Genomic DNA, 14,999 nt, shown 5'->3' with positions numbered 1-14,999 from the left:
GGAAACAGAGATTGATTGGACACTGTTGCAGTGATCTGGGTGAGAAAGATGGTGGTTGGGACCAGGAGAGCAGCAGTGAGATGTTGATGTGAGAGGAGACCCAGGATGTGGAGAGTCAAGGATGGCTCCAATTTTGGCCCGAGAAAGTGGAAGAAACTACTCATTACTTGAGATGGGGAAGGCTGCCAAGTAGAACAGGTTTGGGGGGCAATATCCAATATTGCTTGGGACATGTTGGGTTGGAGGTGTCTGTTAGACATCCCAGGGATGTCAAGGAGAAAGACATTTGAGTCTGGAATTCTAGAGAAAGGCCTAGGTTGGAGATTAAAAAATTGAGGTGTTATTGGCAGATAGATGGTATATCAAGCCAGGGCAAGGTCATCAAAGAAATGAAGATGATAGAAAAGACAAGAGGAGCGCTTTCTGTAGTCACTCTAGTTTTAAGAATTATTGGAGGGGCGCCTGGGTGGCTCAGGCAGTTGAGCATCTGACTCTTGATTTCGGCTCAGGTCTTGGAGTTTGTGAGTTTGAGCCCCACGTTGGGCCCTGTGCTGACAGTGTGGAGCCTGCTTAGGATTCTGTCTCTCCCTCTCTGTCTGCCCCTCCTCTGCTCTCTAAATAAAAATAAGTAAATAAGAGAATTGTTGGAGAGAGGATAAACCAGTGAGGTAGAAGGAAAACATGGAGAGTATGGTCTCCATAATGCAAGTGAAGACAGTATATCCAGAGGGAAGGAGTGATCAACCTGGTCCAATGCTACTGAAAGGTTGAGTTAGAGGGGAACTGAGAGTAACTATTAGGTCATTGATGACTTTGACCTTGACAAGAATAGTTTCAGTGGAGTGTGAGGGTGAAAGACTGCCTAGAGGTGTTTAAGAGGAGAAAGGGAGGAGAGAAATTATAGGCAGTTAGTACAGATAGCTATTTTGAGGAACTTTGCTCAGGCACGCAAAGAGAAATGGGGCAGTAGCTGGTGGGGGAAGTAGAATTGAGAATCTATTTTTTGAAGATGTGGGTTGACTCTTTCCTCAATACTCACAGCTTGTTGGAGGCCATGCCAGTCTATTCTACCTCCATGAACTCCCAGATTTACTTCTCCCTAGCCCAGCACCCTTGCACTGTCAGGCTCTTGTCATCTCTTGTCTGCTTTGCCACTGTGTGGTCCAGTGTACTCCTGCTGCCACCAGCTCAACCTGGAAGCCACTGGCTGCAGCTCTCTCTTATTGACTCTTTTCCTGAAAGGGGAACGTTGGGTGCTTGGAGGGGGAATGGATGCTGTTTGCTGAGCTTGAATCAGGGTCCCGGCAGGAAAGAGAGAACACACTCCAATTAGAATAATGTGAGAACTGAATAAAGGGACTTTGTCGTAAGGGAGTAGGCAGGGTGTAGGGAAACCACAAAGTGCAGTTTCCTGAGACTAGTAACTAGGGGTCTGCATTACCCTAGGCTTGAAGGTCACTGGAAGGAAGGGAATGGAAGATACCTATACTGGATGGAAATCTCTGTGAGCATCAAGAGAGTTTCCCTCAAGAACCTGGAAATAAGGGTGGTCTCTGAGAGTTAGAAAAACCCACCCAAAACAGGTGTGGGAGTAAATCCAAGATGGTTGGTCTGTGAATGTGTGACTGAGGTGTCTGGGAACCAACTAAAGACTAGGATCCTAGGTGGATGAGCAGACATCCCACTGATTGTATTAAGGGAGCTAATAAAGGTAAAATGTTTACAACGGTGTCTGGCACTAATGAAGTAGTTGCTGTTTTTAGGCCCAGCTTGAAGAGAGGTTATCTGAACCCAAGAGAGATCACAGAGAAGCAGTATCCCAAAAGCAGCTGGGGGAAACATACTTCAGCTCTGGTTGTAGGAGAGACAGGATAACCTGAACCCTTAAGCTCAAGGCTGGCCCTATTGCGGGGGGACAATATCTCAATGTTTCTTGGCTGAAAAACTTGTTACGCCATCCCCTCTTCAAGGGGTTTCTAGATTCACTGAGCTAACCTTCTGGTAACTGGGCTTTGTGAGGAGTGGCCCAAATTGCCTTGATCTATTGATGCAAAAATTCAGGTCTACCTGACAGTTGTATTTCTGTGCTGGTAACTATACTTACTGAGGTGAGCGTTTGGTTATGTATATAATTGTCAAATCACCTTGTTGTACATCTGAAACTAATATATTGTATGTCCACCAAACTTTAATTACAAATAAAAATTAAAAAAAAATTAATACCTGCCCTTCTGGGGTTTGTACATAAGCCTTTATTCAGGTCATATGCCAGCCCTGCATAGGGAATTGGATCTATTCACTGCACCAATGAAATTGGGTTTTGGAGCCAGAGGCCTGTAAATCTCACCCCTCAAAATAGCCGAAGGTACCACATTTAACAGCTCCACCTTATGCCAATTAATCTGCAACAAGTAGGAAGACAGAATGGAAGGTCTAGCTAGAAGGGGTAGGCAAGTTTCCAGGGCACAGCCAGGAAGAGGAGTAGGGGCTGAAGCCTTTGTCTCATCTTAGGTCCTCCTCCTCCAGGAAGCCTTCCTTGATCCTTGCTCCACCCAGGCTGGGGTAGGTGCCCTCCTATGCACATTGCAGGGTACTTGTCCCACTGGGTAGGGGAGTTATCTGTTTACTTGTCCCAACATATCTGAGCTTCTGGAATGTAAGGACAATGTCTTATTTGACTTTGGACATATCTGAGCTTCTGGAATGTAAGGACAATGTCTTATTTGACTTTGTATCCAGGAGGCCTGATACAGAACTGATTACTCAGTTAATGTTTTCTTGGATGCATGATTTAATAAATGAGACAGACACAGAATAGACGAATTAAGGACAAGAGGGTGGACTGTAAACCCTAGAGGGGGGACACAACCTACTGCCTCCTTGTGTTGTAATCCCCAGTGCCCAGGACAGTGCCTGTTAGTGCCCAAAGTGTTCTGGATGGGCTAACCAAGGGTCAAATCCCCCCTGCCTCTTCCTGGAAGCCTCCGTGGACCACCCCTCTCTCCTTGCGGCTGATGGCCTATAGGAAAAAATCCAGTCTGCGTAAAGCATCACGGAACTGGGTCTTGTCTAAACTTGTTCCCTGTTGCTACATATGTAGGGCCTTGTCTTTCCCTTTGAAGGAAGTCTCCCATGTCAGCCCTGTCTGGCTAAGGTAGTAGGACCTGTAGCGGCCAGTACCCCAGGCCTCTAAGGCTTCTTCCCAGAGGACGCCGCTGACTCCGGGGCCCACTCTGGGTCCCCCTCCGGAGAACAATCCCTAGGCTGCGCCAAGGCCCAGTGTCGCCCAGCCTCGCCGGAGTGGGGGTGGGGGAGGCAGCGGAGTGGGAGGAGGCGTCGGCGGCGGGTCTCCCTCCTAGCCCTCTTCCTTAACCCCCAACCCCGGGTGTCGGCTCTGGCGCCCTCCTCGCAAGCCCGCACTTCGCAAACTTTCGGAGTTTTCCTCCAGTTGCGTCACGGAAAAGGCAAGAGGGTGACCGAGCCCAGAAGGCGAGGCGGCGGCGGCGGTGGCGGCGGCGGCGCGGCGCGGAGCTCGAGCCCTTCGGGCGCTAGGTGTTTCCCAGCGAGGGCTGGCGGGCGGGGGTCTTGGGGGATCGCGGCCCCCTAGAGCGCTGGTCGCTGTCACCCTCCCACAGCCGGATCTGGGAGCGGGCGAGTGCGGGCGAGCGCCAGAGGGAAAGAAGCGAGGAGTAGGCGGGGGCCCCGGCGCCCGAGCCCCAGGCCGCGGGAGGGCGGAGCCGGGCCGTCCCTGCCCAGCCAGGACGCACGGAAGTGCTGTGGAGTTTGCCCAATTCCCCAGCCTGCTTTTCCTCCTTCCCTCCCTCTCCCCACCCCTCACACCCCCCCCCCCACCCCCCTCGGCTATTCCCTCCTTTCTCCGGACGCCACCTCCCGGAATCCCTTTTTCTGTTGTTTTGGAGCTAGCTTCTCGCTGGCGGCGCAGAGGGACTGCGAGTGTTGGACGCGGAGGCGAGCTGGGGGCTCAGCCCGCCGCCCACCGGCCGGAGCCCGCGGGGCAGAGCGGAGGACGGACGGCGAGCCGGCCGGGCGCACCATCTGCTCGCCGCAGCGCACTCCCCAAACTCCTGTTGAGTGTGTGCGTGCACGCCAGGGTTGGGGGTCTGTACGACCTGCGCGCCGGGACCGGGTACCGTGGGGATTACCTTTGGACGAGGTCCGTGGACTCAGATCAGGGTCAGCTTCAGGCTCAGAAACTGCTGAGGAAATAGGCAAACAAAAGAGGCCACTCAGCTAGTGGCCAGAAGTCGCCAGAGCGCCTCGTCGCGCCCCCTCCTTCCCTAGGGTGGGGGCCGGCCACTTGGGAGGCGGGGAGAAGGCTCCTGAACCGGCTGGGGGCTGGGGACTGGGTCTGGGGCCGGGGGCCAGGGCCAGAGCCGGGCCAGACCAGGCCAGGCCGCCGGGGTCGACGAGTTGGCGGCCTGTTGTGTAAGCCTCAGTCCTTGTTTTCCCCGGCCTGGCTCGTTGTGAAGCCGGACACATCCACCCTTGGACTAGATTCAAGAGGCTGCTGCTTTTCTCCATGCCCCTCTTGGATTTTCTGGATTTTTGAAAACCCAGTGGCCCAGGAGGAGGAGGAGGAAGGAGGAAGGAGCAGATCTACAGAGGAATGTGAGAGCCTCCCAAGGCCTGAGGAGCCAGAAGGAGCTGGGAGCCAGAGCTGCCTAGGGTTTCTGGAACGGTGGTTTCTGAGTGATTCTCTTCTATTTTAGAACATTGTTCCAGTGGAAAGTGTCAAGCGAATTCTTGCCCTCTCAGAGCTGATTTCTCCGAGTCACTTGACTTTTCTTCTGGGAGTGGGAGGAAGGAGAGACTCCCCGATCTCGGGTTGCCAAGGGAAGAGAGGAGGATTATGGACATGATCCCTCCCTGATCACAGGAGTGTGCTGGGAGACCTAATACTAATAGGGCAGTTAATGGGCAATGGGCATTGTTTTGGATAGTGGGAGGCTGGACAGCATCTGTGGGTGCTGAGACCCCAGCTTAGGTTGCTGACAGACTGAGTTGCTGTGACAGGCCTTGAGCTGCCCGTGCATTCTCAGTTCTGGGCAGGACCCTCTCCTCTTCTTTCTCTAACACGGGTCCAGCCATGGCACTGAAAGGCCGAGCCCTCTATGACTTCCGCAGCGAGAACAAAGAGGAAATCAGCATCCAGCAGGATGAGGACCTGGTCATCTTCAGTGAGACCTCGCTGGATGGCTGGCTGCAGGGCCAGAACAGCCGTGGTGAGACAGGGCTCTTCCCTGCCTCTTATGTAGAGATCATCCGTTCTGGTGCCAGCTCCAACCATGCTGACTATTCCAACAGCCCAGGCTCTCTGGGCACCCAGGTGAGCTTGTATGACAGCTCCAGTGTGGCCAGTCCTTCCAGGAGTGGTGGTGGTGGTGGCTTCCTCTCGCACCAGGGCAGCTTCGAGGAAGACGATGATGATGACTGGGATGACTGGGACGACGGATGCACAGTGGTGGAGGAGCCTCGGGCCGGTGGGCTGGGCACCAACGGGCACCCCCCTCTCAACCTCTCCTACCCTGGTGCCTACCCCAGCCAGCACATGGCCTACCGGCCCAAGCCACCCCTGGAGCGACAGGACAGCCTGGCATCTGCCAAGCGTGGCAGTGTGGTGGGGCGTAACCTCAACCGTTTCTCGTGCTTCGTGCGCTCTGGGGTGGAGGCCTTTATCCTGGGTGATGTGCCCATGATGGCCAAGATCGCCGAGACATACTCCATTGAAATGGGCCCTCGTGGCCCCCAGTGGAAGGCCAACCCCCACCCGTTTGCCTGTTCAGTGGAGGACCCCACCAAACAGACCAAATTCAAGGGCATCAAAAGCTACATCTCTTACAAGCTCACACCTACCCACGCTGGCTCACCAGTCTACCGGCGCTACAAACACTTCGACTGGCTCTATAACCGCCTGCTGCACAAGTTCACCGTCATCTCCGTTCCCCACCTGCCAGAGAAGCAGGCCACAGGCCGCTTCGAGGAGGACTTTATTGAGAAGCGGAAGCGTCGGCTCATCCTCTGGATGGACCACATGACAAGCCACCCCGTGCTGTCCCAGTATGAGGGCTTCCAGCATTTCCTCAGCTGCCTGGATGACAAGCAGTGGAAGATGGGCAAACGCAGGGCAGAGAAGGATGAGATGGTGGGTGCCAGCTTCCTGCTCACCTTCCAGATCCCCACGGAGCACCAGGACCTGCAGGATGTGGAGGACCGTGTGGACACCTTCAAGGCCTTCAGCAAGAAGATGGACGACAGTGTCCTGCAGCTCAGCACCGTAGCATCAGAGCTGGTGCGCAAGCACGTGGGGGGCTTCCGCAAGGAATTCCAGAAGCTGGGCAATGCCTTCCAGGCCATCAGTCATGCCTTCCAGTTGGACCCCCCCTTTAGCTCCGAGGCCCTCAACAGTGCTATTTCTCACACGGGCCGTACCTATGAAGCTGTGGGTGAGATGTTTGCTGAGCAGCCCAAGAACGACCTCTTCCAGATGCTCGACACGCTCTCTCTCTACCAGGGCCTGCTCTCCAACTTCCCTGACATCATCCACCTGCAGAAAGGTAAGAGCCAGAGTGGGCAAGAGACCCTTGCTAAGTCTGCGCTCTGCTGGGCACTGGGGATATGAGGATGGCCTAGAGGAATGGAGCAGCCCATCTAGTCTTTCTGTCTCATTCATTCATTCATTCAACAGTGCGTCAAGCATCTGCTGTGTGGCTAGGTGTAAGGAGATATTATTGTTCCTGATCAGCTCTGGTTGCTGACCTCATGAAGCTCGCTGTTTACCTTTTGTTGTCCATTTGTTTGATCGTGCCTTCATTTTTTCTGTTTCTGTCTCATTTGCTCATCTATCCATTTATGTGCCGAGCCCGTCAAGGTATCAGGCTGAGTCTGGGAACGCGGAGATGACCGAGGCCCAGGCCTTGCCCTTGAGGAGCACACAGGCTCACGGGGGCCACAGACACAGATAACAAGAGCACAGAGTGGGGCCTACCTTCCCGCTCCTCACAAGTTCCACTCCCTGCCCTTGCGGCTTCAGAGCCTGGTCTCCCTGCTGCATGCCCTATCTGTGAGCTCCCTGTCTGTGTGCGGGAGGCCCCCTGTCCCCGCTTTGCAGATGAAGAAGCTGGTGTCCTAGAAGAGTGGTTGCACAGGGAGTCCCTGGCCCAGCTGAGACTGTCCCTTCCTCCTTCGCCTCCCCAAGGACACGTCCCTGTTGGCCAATTCCCAAGCCCAGCTGTGTTTTCAGTTCTCATGGCCCCCCTCTGTGGGGGAGGGACAGGATGGGCCTCTGTCTGTTAATGTTGGGCTGTCAAGGAACTGCCAGGGAAGTGACTCATCTCGGGTCACCTAGGGGCACCCGGGCTGGTCTAGGGGAGGAACAGGGGTCCAGGGCACTACCCACATGGCCCCTCCAACTCCTCCTTCCTGAGCCTGGATTCTCTTGCCTGAGCAGTGAGTCAGGGGCTGACCTGGCAGGTGGCTGAGTCCTGGGGACCACAGGCAGGGCAGATGTCAGGAGAGAGGTGTGGTCCTCCCCGGGGCTGCTTGGTAACTCAGGAAGAACGTCTGCAGGGCGTGGGGCTGGCTCCCTGGCCCCTAGGCCCTGAGGTCAGGCCTGGCTTGGTGCTGAGTTTTCCTCTGGGTGGGGCCAGGAGGCAGACCTCTGGACTGAGCCTGGGGGACAGCAAACACTAAGCTCTGCCTCAGTATCCAGGAGAGTCGGGAGTAAGCCAGCCCTGCTCTACTTTCCCGGGAGATTGACTTCTAGAACTTATCCAGCTCCTGGGCTCCTTTCTCCTCTCACTTTCTCTTCCTGCTTTCCATCTCTGCCCTTTTTCCTCACCTCTACATTCCTATCCTCCTCCCCTCTTCTATCAGCTTCAGGAGACATGTGGGGACTGTGTCGTCCATCTGCTGTGTGTTCCTGGGAAGTGCCTTCCCCTCTCTGGGCCTTAGGTTCCTGATCTAGAAAACAAGGGAGGGTAGATCTAGTAAGCTCTCAGGCCTCCAAGGGGGTGAAGACAGGAGACTTCTGGGGAGGGTCTGGTTGAAAACAGAGTGATGCCTTAGAGCTGAGTCTGAGCTCTAGGGCTGGGACGTGGCTGGCAGGCTGGGGCCCAGTGGGGCAAGTGTTTCCCCGGGCGGAAGTGGAGCCACTCTCGCTGCTGTGCTACGGCCTGGGAAAGCTGGTTCAGCCAGCTCCTCGGATGGCATGTTTCTGTGTGGGCAGTGGCAGGGGAAGGCAGGGGCACAGTGATTTAAACAGCTGCCCCTGTGCAGTTGCTGGGGACCTCGCCCTGGGCAGAGCTGGGGGGAGGAAGGCAATCCCATACCCAGCCAGAGTTCCCAGGCTTGTACTGAAGCAGGAAGAAGTAAAGCTGGATGGGCTTTTCTGATTCTGGGGCAGGGAGACAGAGCTGAGAGGGCTTCTACCTGAGGTCTTTCTGAGAGTGTGGGCCCAACAGGCCTTTGGGCTGGTGCATTCAACCTTAGGCAGAGGCTAACCCATCTTCTCTCACCCTGAGGACTCCTCCTCAATAGACCAAGCCCATTGGGCTTACTCTTCCTTCTTCTGGGCTTTGCATTGCTACTCCTAGGCCTGTGGTCGGGCAAGTTAGGGAGAGAGGCTTGGAATCTGGCTGAGACAGAATTGGGCAGGTTTGGGGGACCACAGCCTGATGGGGGGAGGAGGGGTTCCATGCTGGCGGTGTGGGTGGAACCCTTTCTCAGAGAAAGGAGCAGGAAAGTTGGGCCTTGGGTCCCTAGAATTCTATCTAGTCTGTCTGGACATCTGAAAGATGGCAAGAGTGTGGCAGAGGCCATGGAAGGAAGCTGATGAGAGGCTCAGGTGGGATCAGGAGACCAGGATTTGGACAAATGTTGCCTCTGAGATGACCGTGAGAGCGTTTTCTCCCCTCAGTGTCCACCTTAGTAAAATGGGTCGTGGAGCCTGATTGACACTGAGAAGCCCACCAGTCTGTCTGCCCACTGGCCCGGGCCCTGGAGCTCAGTCCAGGAGTCTCCTAAGAGGAGTAACCGTATAATTAACCATCTAAGCCAGGGAAGTTTTGGGGATGAAGGGAGCCCTAGTAATAGTTACCCTGGGATAAGGGGAAACAGTGACCGTCCAGGGCCCCTACCTGAGAACCAGCCAGGGTAGGGCTATGTCCTAAGGCTCAGCACAAGCCAGGGAGGTTACAATAAGGTGGGATGATATGCAGAGCAGGAATTGGGGCCCAGGGGTGTCTGACTACACAGCCCAGGCTGTTTCCCCTGTGCCTGACAGATGGGGTAAGGAGCTCCCCCAGGGATATGTGCATGAGCCAGAAGGGGAAGGACGAGGGAGGCTTGGGTGCTTTAGCACTGCTAACTCAGCTGGCATCCTTGCTGGGCCGGAAGCAGGCCCAGGGCTGCAGAATGTACGTGGAGGGACCATGGGACTCACAGGTTGGCCAAGGTAGAATGTCCCCTGCAGGACCAAGTGCTTGTCTGGAGGAAGAGTGGGTCTGAACTCTGTGTTCTGGGCCATCACCTAACCCTCTCTCTCCCTCCCCTCCTAGGCTTCCATAAATAAAGAGAATCATGTTGCTACAAGCCCCCACCAGCTGGTTGTCGCTGTCACTGAGAAGCAGTCCGCACACGCTTGCGCATATCCTCTTGAGCTCTTATTCTGTCAGGTGCCATCCTAAGTGCTTTATACAGACGAGTTCAAGTTAAACCTCAACTATGCTATAGGGCAGGCACCATTATCCCATTTTTCCAAGAGTACTGTACCACCAAGGGCAGTTGTCAGCAGCATCAGATCTGGTCTGGCCTGTCCCTTTTGACACCTGAGAAACCTCCAGCCCAGCAAGAGCAGTGGCTTGCTGGAGGTGACACAGCTGAGACTAGGACTCAGACCTCTTGTCCCTGACCTGGGTGGGGGCCGGGTAATTACCTCTGAGAGGTGGGGACAAGATGGATTAAGGTAGGATCTTAGGAAATATGTCTGGGACCCTGGGGCTCTGAAGCTTCAGCCTCCCTTCCTGGTTCATAGGATCCGGCCTATAGGACACCTGCCAGGGCAGGAGGCTCCCCTGGGTCCTCAGCTCTCAGGTTGAGTCCTACATGGAATGTAGCAGGGATGCTAGACAGGCCTGAGCCCTGACTCCCAGCCTGTCTCTGGGGTACGTTAGTGTTAGCTGGTCCCGGCCCCAGATCTGAGTCACAGGGTGGAGAGGTGACAGAGAGCAGGGTGGGACCTCTGCCCCCCCACCCCCAGGCAGCTTTTGTCCCCCATCTTTGGCTCCCTGCCTGTCTGTGGATACCTAGCAGTTGCAGTAGATTTGTTTCTATTATTTGGGCCTCTGTCTCCTCATCAACAAAAGGAGCCTTTCTTTCCTCCAAGGCCAGAAAAGCCCTCTTGAATACAGGTCCACCCTTAGTGCACCGAGATTTTTTCAGGCAGGTGGAATCCAGGCTAGTTAGTGTCTCCTTTTCAGGTAGGATCCTTGTCGTTGTCTGGGGGCCCCACACAAATGGGGTGGCTGGGTATGAACCCTCTGCAGTAGAAGCAGTATCCACTGAGGAGGGGTATGTCTGGGCCAGGCATCCCCCGTGTGAGGGGCATGAAGGAGGCTGGGAGCCCCTAGGCAAGTCCTCCTGTCAGGGCCTCGGTTTCCTCTGTACAGTAGTGGGGTAGGGGTGGGGGTGGAGGGTGGGCAGCTGGCATCTAGGGCCTCTTTAGCTCTGAAGTCTCTTATCGGGTCCTCATCCTGGGCCTTGGGCTGAGCCCTCTTCTGCTGCCCGGGTCTGGCCAGCGGGGCTGGAACAGGAGGCGGGAGGTGGCTCAAGAAAGGTGGCAGAAGGACTGAGTGGGTTGGGAACTGGTGACTGCAGAGTTCTTCTGAGTGCTGTGTGAGCGGCCCTGGAGATTCTCCAGACTTGCGACTGTCTACCCCAGATGCCATTATTAGCCAGTTAGCCGTGCACTTGCTAACTAATATGCAACTACTTGCATAACTGCTTGTTAACTACTCCTTCTAAATCCTTCTGGAGTTATTTCCAGCATGTAGAGCCCTGGGCCTGACATACAGTGAATGACCAAAAAAAGGGATCTTGAATGCATCGGACATCTTGAGTGAGAGTAAAAAGAGTATATCTTCAAGGCCCCCGGCATGCTGTTGGTGTGCCCTGGATGCTTTTGAAGTGCCCGGGGGTGTTCTCTCCTCCGTGCCAACCCTGCCCACAGCCTTACTCTTCTGCGCACAGTGGATTCCCTGCAGCCCTGCGAGGAGTTCGTGCCAGGCACAGGCGAACTGCCTCCTCCTCCCGGCACCTGTCCCCACTGCCTTTGATGCACAATTAGTCAAGTGCCTGTTAATTCAGAGCTGAAATTCATTCACCAACTGCTTGCTGATTCATTCAGATCTTCTAAATTGGATCCCCTGCCCAGGTTCATCCCCTGTCCCCCATCTGTCACCTGGTTATGACTAGGGCTTCCTCTGGTCCCTTTAGGCTGGTGTGGGGAGGGGCTGGGCCCGTTTGTGGGGAGACGCACACAAAAGAAAACTCCAGGTGGCCTGTGAGGTGCTGTTTTAGAATCAATAGTGTGATGGGGGTGGGGAGAAGCCTGGAGAGGGGTCCAGAGGCATTCTGCCTAAGTACTGGGGGAGGCTCTGGTGTGGAGGTGGCCCCTGAGCCTGTTGGGGAGCCTTAAATTGTGTGTAGAGATCTAGCAGGTGGAGGTGCAAAGGTAGGAAAGAGCAGGGTGAGTTTGATGAACATGGGGCCAATTCCCAGAGGGCCTCACAGCTAGGAGAATAGGCATGGGCTTTGATCTGTAAGCAGTGGGGGCCGGTGGCGGGGGGGGGGGGTTCTGGAGCTTTGAGTGCCCAGCTTGGCTGCTCTTCAGGTACCACAGAGAACCTCTCAGAGTCTGGGCCTGAGGTGGGAGCCCCTTAGGAGCCCCTTATAGTAGTTCAGTGAGGAACAGGTTGAATCAGCTCAGCAGACATGTACCAAGTGAGCTCTCCCGTGGGCTAGGCTTTGCCCTGGGTGCCGGAGACATTGAGCTCACAGACCAGAGGAAGGCAGGCGGAGCAGCCACAGGGTGGTAAGAGCGGGGCAGATGAAAGCCCTGGGAATGCTGGGAAGTACCTAATGTGGTGGGGGGAAGGCTTCCTGGAGGAGGTGATGTCTGAGCTGATCAGGAGCCAGTGTGAGAGACGATGCTTCTGTTGGATGAAGACAGCCCTGTCCTGGAACGATGTACAGCCAGCAGGGCTGTGACAGTCTGGGTGTTGTGGGCTGTTGGCAGTGCCCCAGGTTTGGAGGGGAGTTGAGCTGGATGGAGGTGAGGGTTTGGGGAGGGTTTGTCCTGGTGGAGACACCAGGTGGAGGGTGGATAGCGCTCATGAGGGGGCTCACAGAGGGTATAGGGAGCAAATGGGGGAGACCAGAGCCCTAACTTCCCTTGTCCTCCTCCACTGTGCCCGTGCCAGGCGCCTTCGCCAAGGTGAAGGAGAGCCAACGCATGAGTGACGAGGGCCGCATGGCACAGGACGAGGCAGATGGCATTCGTAGGCGCTGCCGCGTGGTGGGCTTCGCCCTGCAGGCTGAAATGAACCACTTCCACCAGCGCCGTGAGCTCGACTTCAAGCACATGATGCAGAACTACCTGCGCCAGCAGATCCTCTTCTACCAGCGGGTAGGCCAGCAGCTGGAGAAGACGCTGCGCATGTATGACAACCTCTGATCATGTGTACCTGGCCCCCACCCTGCCCCCGGGCCTGGTCACCGCAGCGCACTCCGCTCTCTTGACCTCCCCACACCAGCAGTGGCTGGGAGGGGATGGGGTGGGCTTTGGAGGAGTCCTGGGTACCCCCGGGGAAGTCTCCCAGCCCTTAGAGGTAGGGGCACAGAAGGGGTGAGAGTGGGGTCAGGAAGCTTCTGGGCTGAGGTCTGGGCTGCTGGTCAGTTGCTTGAGGCCGGGCCACAGTCTTAGCCTCCCCTAGAACCTACAGTACTCGCTCACCTGGCTACCACCCCCTCGTTCATTCAGCAGGCACCAGGGCCTGCTGCAGCTCCGGGTCAGATGCTGGGCACCCGGGACTGCGACATGCCTGCCCTCAGGGAGTCCCCAGTAGAGGTAGGGTCAGACACAGAAACAGATGAGGGCAATGCAGAATGATTGATGGTAAATAAGGGGTCCCTGGGAGCTTAAAGAAAGAACCACTCATTCTGTTGGTCAGGAAAGGCTCCATAGAGTAGGTGACATTTGAGTAGTGTTTTGGAGAATGACAAAGACCTGCCAGACAGTAAATGGGGACAGTAGATGAGAGATGGGGTGGGGGGGGGAAGACATTCAGAAGAGAGGAATAGCATGGGCAAGGGTGTGGAGGAATGAAAACACCCCCTCCTCCCACCTTTACTTTTCCCAAGTAAATTTCGTGCCCCCTCGGTGGAGATTCTGGACTGTGTGATGGAGGGGAGGGATCTTCTTGCTCCTGTGTCCCTGTCCCTGTCTCACCTTGTCCCCTCTGGAGGAGCTGCGGGCCAACTCCCTCCTGTCTCCCCTCCACCTGCTGAGCCTTCATTACCCCTTGGCTAGAGGACCATGCAGCATCTTTACCCTGGGCTCAAGGTGCTGAGACATGCCACTGACCCCAGGACATTGGTGGCACCTTCCTGGAAAGGACACCCAGAAATTACCAGATATTTGAGTTCACCAGCAATAGCTCTCCACATTCCGAGCAGGCTCGGGCCCCAGGCTTCCAGGGTCCTCAGACCCAGTGACTCCCGGAACCCTTCCTGTGGCACAGAGGGAAGGCCAAGGGGAAAAAGACGGGCTGGCTTGCCCACTGCCCCAGAAGCCCTGGGCCTGCACGCCCACGGCCAGCCTCACTGTGATGTCAGCCCCAGCTCCCTCCCTGGCCAGGTTGTGCTGTCTCCCACCCGTGTTTACATCCTCCAGGGGGCTACTCCTTCCCCCTAGGCCTGGGCATGGGCCAGCTGTGGGTTGGGGGAACTGATAGGTGCCACTGCTGGCCCCCCCTTGGGAGGTCATGGCCACTCCTGGCTCCTGCTGCTTGAATCTTTTTTCTTTCTTGTTTTCTTGATAAACCTTTTGCAATTAAGATAACAAAAGCATGGCTTTTTTGTTTGGATCCTGCAGGGATTGAGTGTGGGGGAAGGATGGAACCCTAAGTTTCCCTGGGAGCTATTGGATTATAAGGTTATGTTGGGCACAAAACCTCTAAAATTTGGGAGAGGACTGTGCTGGTGGCAGGTGCTGGCTGGGGAGCTAGAGGTGGCCATGGGCCCCAGCCGGACTCACACCCCTTCCAGACCTCACTCTCCTCATCTCTCAAATGGGTGGAGTCCTGCTAGGGTTTGGCTGTGCTCTGTGATTTCAGACTGAGGGTTGCCCGAGGAAGGGATAGGAGGCCATGCCCCACACAACCTAATTGTTCCTCTCCCCAGGGAGGCATGCTCCAGCTTTGCCCCCAGGAAAGCCCTGGTCCAGGAGAGGTGGGAGGGGACTCAGAAATTGTGTCCTTCCCCAAAGAGTCCCGGGTGTCCAGGCCGGGGGTGGCTTCCATGCTGGAAACCAAGGAGGTCCTCCCCAGCGGGGCCCTCAGCGGTGTCCCAGTCAGTATGAGCAGGAACCAATGGGAAGGAGGGCAAGGGGGACTCGGTGGAGGGAGGGCTGGTAGGTTCGGGGCCTCAAGGGAGGCTTTGGCCAGGCCAGGGGCCCAGGGAGCTTGTGGCAGTGAGAGGGGGGTAAGGAATGGCCAGTGCAGTGGGGAAAGAGCAGCAAATCTCTCCGTTCAGGGCAGAGCACCCTCTGGCCCTAGGTCAAAATTAGGTCAGATTTGGGACTTTCTGTGGAATTTTCCCCTCCCTCTTCCCTGCCCTCCTTCCTTCATTTTCCAACCCACCCAAGGACCTTCCCGCCCTTAACCTCTTCACAGCTTTGACCTCCAAGCAGCCTTCTGTAGAGG

The 14,999-nt window shown here is 55.8% G+C and overlaps 2 protein-coding genes across 3 annotated transcripts in view; one reads left to right on the top strand and one right to left on the bottom strand.

The window, feature by feature from the left end:
* The window catches only part of SNUPN (snurportin 1), a 36,750-nt gene extending 32,453 nt beyond the window's left edge, over positions 1-4,297 (bottom strand). For both annotated transcript variants that reach the window (XM_006932348.5, XM_006932351.5), the window contains exon 1: positions 4,164-4,297. The gene's annotated coding sequence lies outside the window, so the exon portion shown is untranslated. The remainder of the gene's footprint in view (positions 1-4,163) is intronic.
* An 810-nt stretch (positions 4,298-5,107) lies between these two features.
* On the top strand, positions 5,108-14,132 carry SNX33 (sorting nexin 33). Its single transcript, XM_003986923.6, has 2 exons — positions 5,108-6,575; positions 12,498-14,132. The coding sequence occupies exons 1-2, from the start codon at positions 5,108-5,110 to the stop codon at positions 12,749-12,751; spliced, it is 1,722 nt and encodes a 573-aa protein (XP_003986972.1). The 3' UTR covers positions 12,752-14,132.
* The last annotated feature ends 867 nt before the right edge of the window (positions 14,133-14,999 follow it).

This window comes from Felis catus, chromosome B3, assembly GCF_018350175.1.
Source record: "Felis catus isolate Fca126 chromosome B3, F.catus_Fca126_mat1.0, whole genome shotgun sequence".
In the NCBI taxonomy this organism is placed as follows: Eukaryota; Metazoa; Chordata; class Mammalia; order Carnivora; family Felidae; genus Felis; species Felis catus.
This window is presented reverse-complemented; position numbering and strand designations above follow the sequence as displayed.

Coding starts and splice junctions, on each gene's coding strand:
- SNX33 (XM_003986923.6), top strand. CDS start 5,108: ATGGCACTGAAAGGCCGAGCCCTCTATGACTTCCGCAGCGAGAACAAA. Junction 6,576..12,497: donor CATCATCCACCTGCAGAAAG/GTAAGAGCCAGA, acceptor TGCCCGTGCCAG/GCGCCTTCGCCAAGGTGAAG.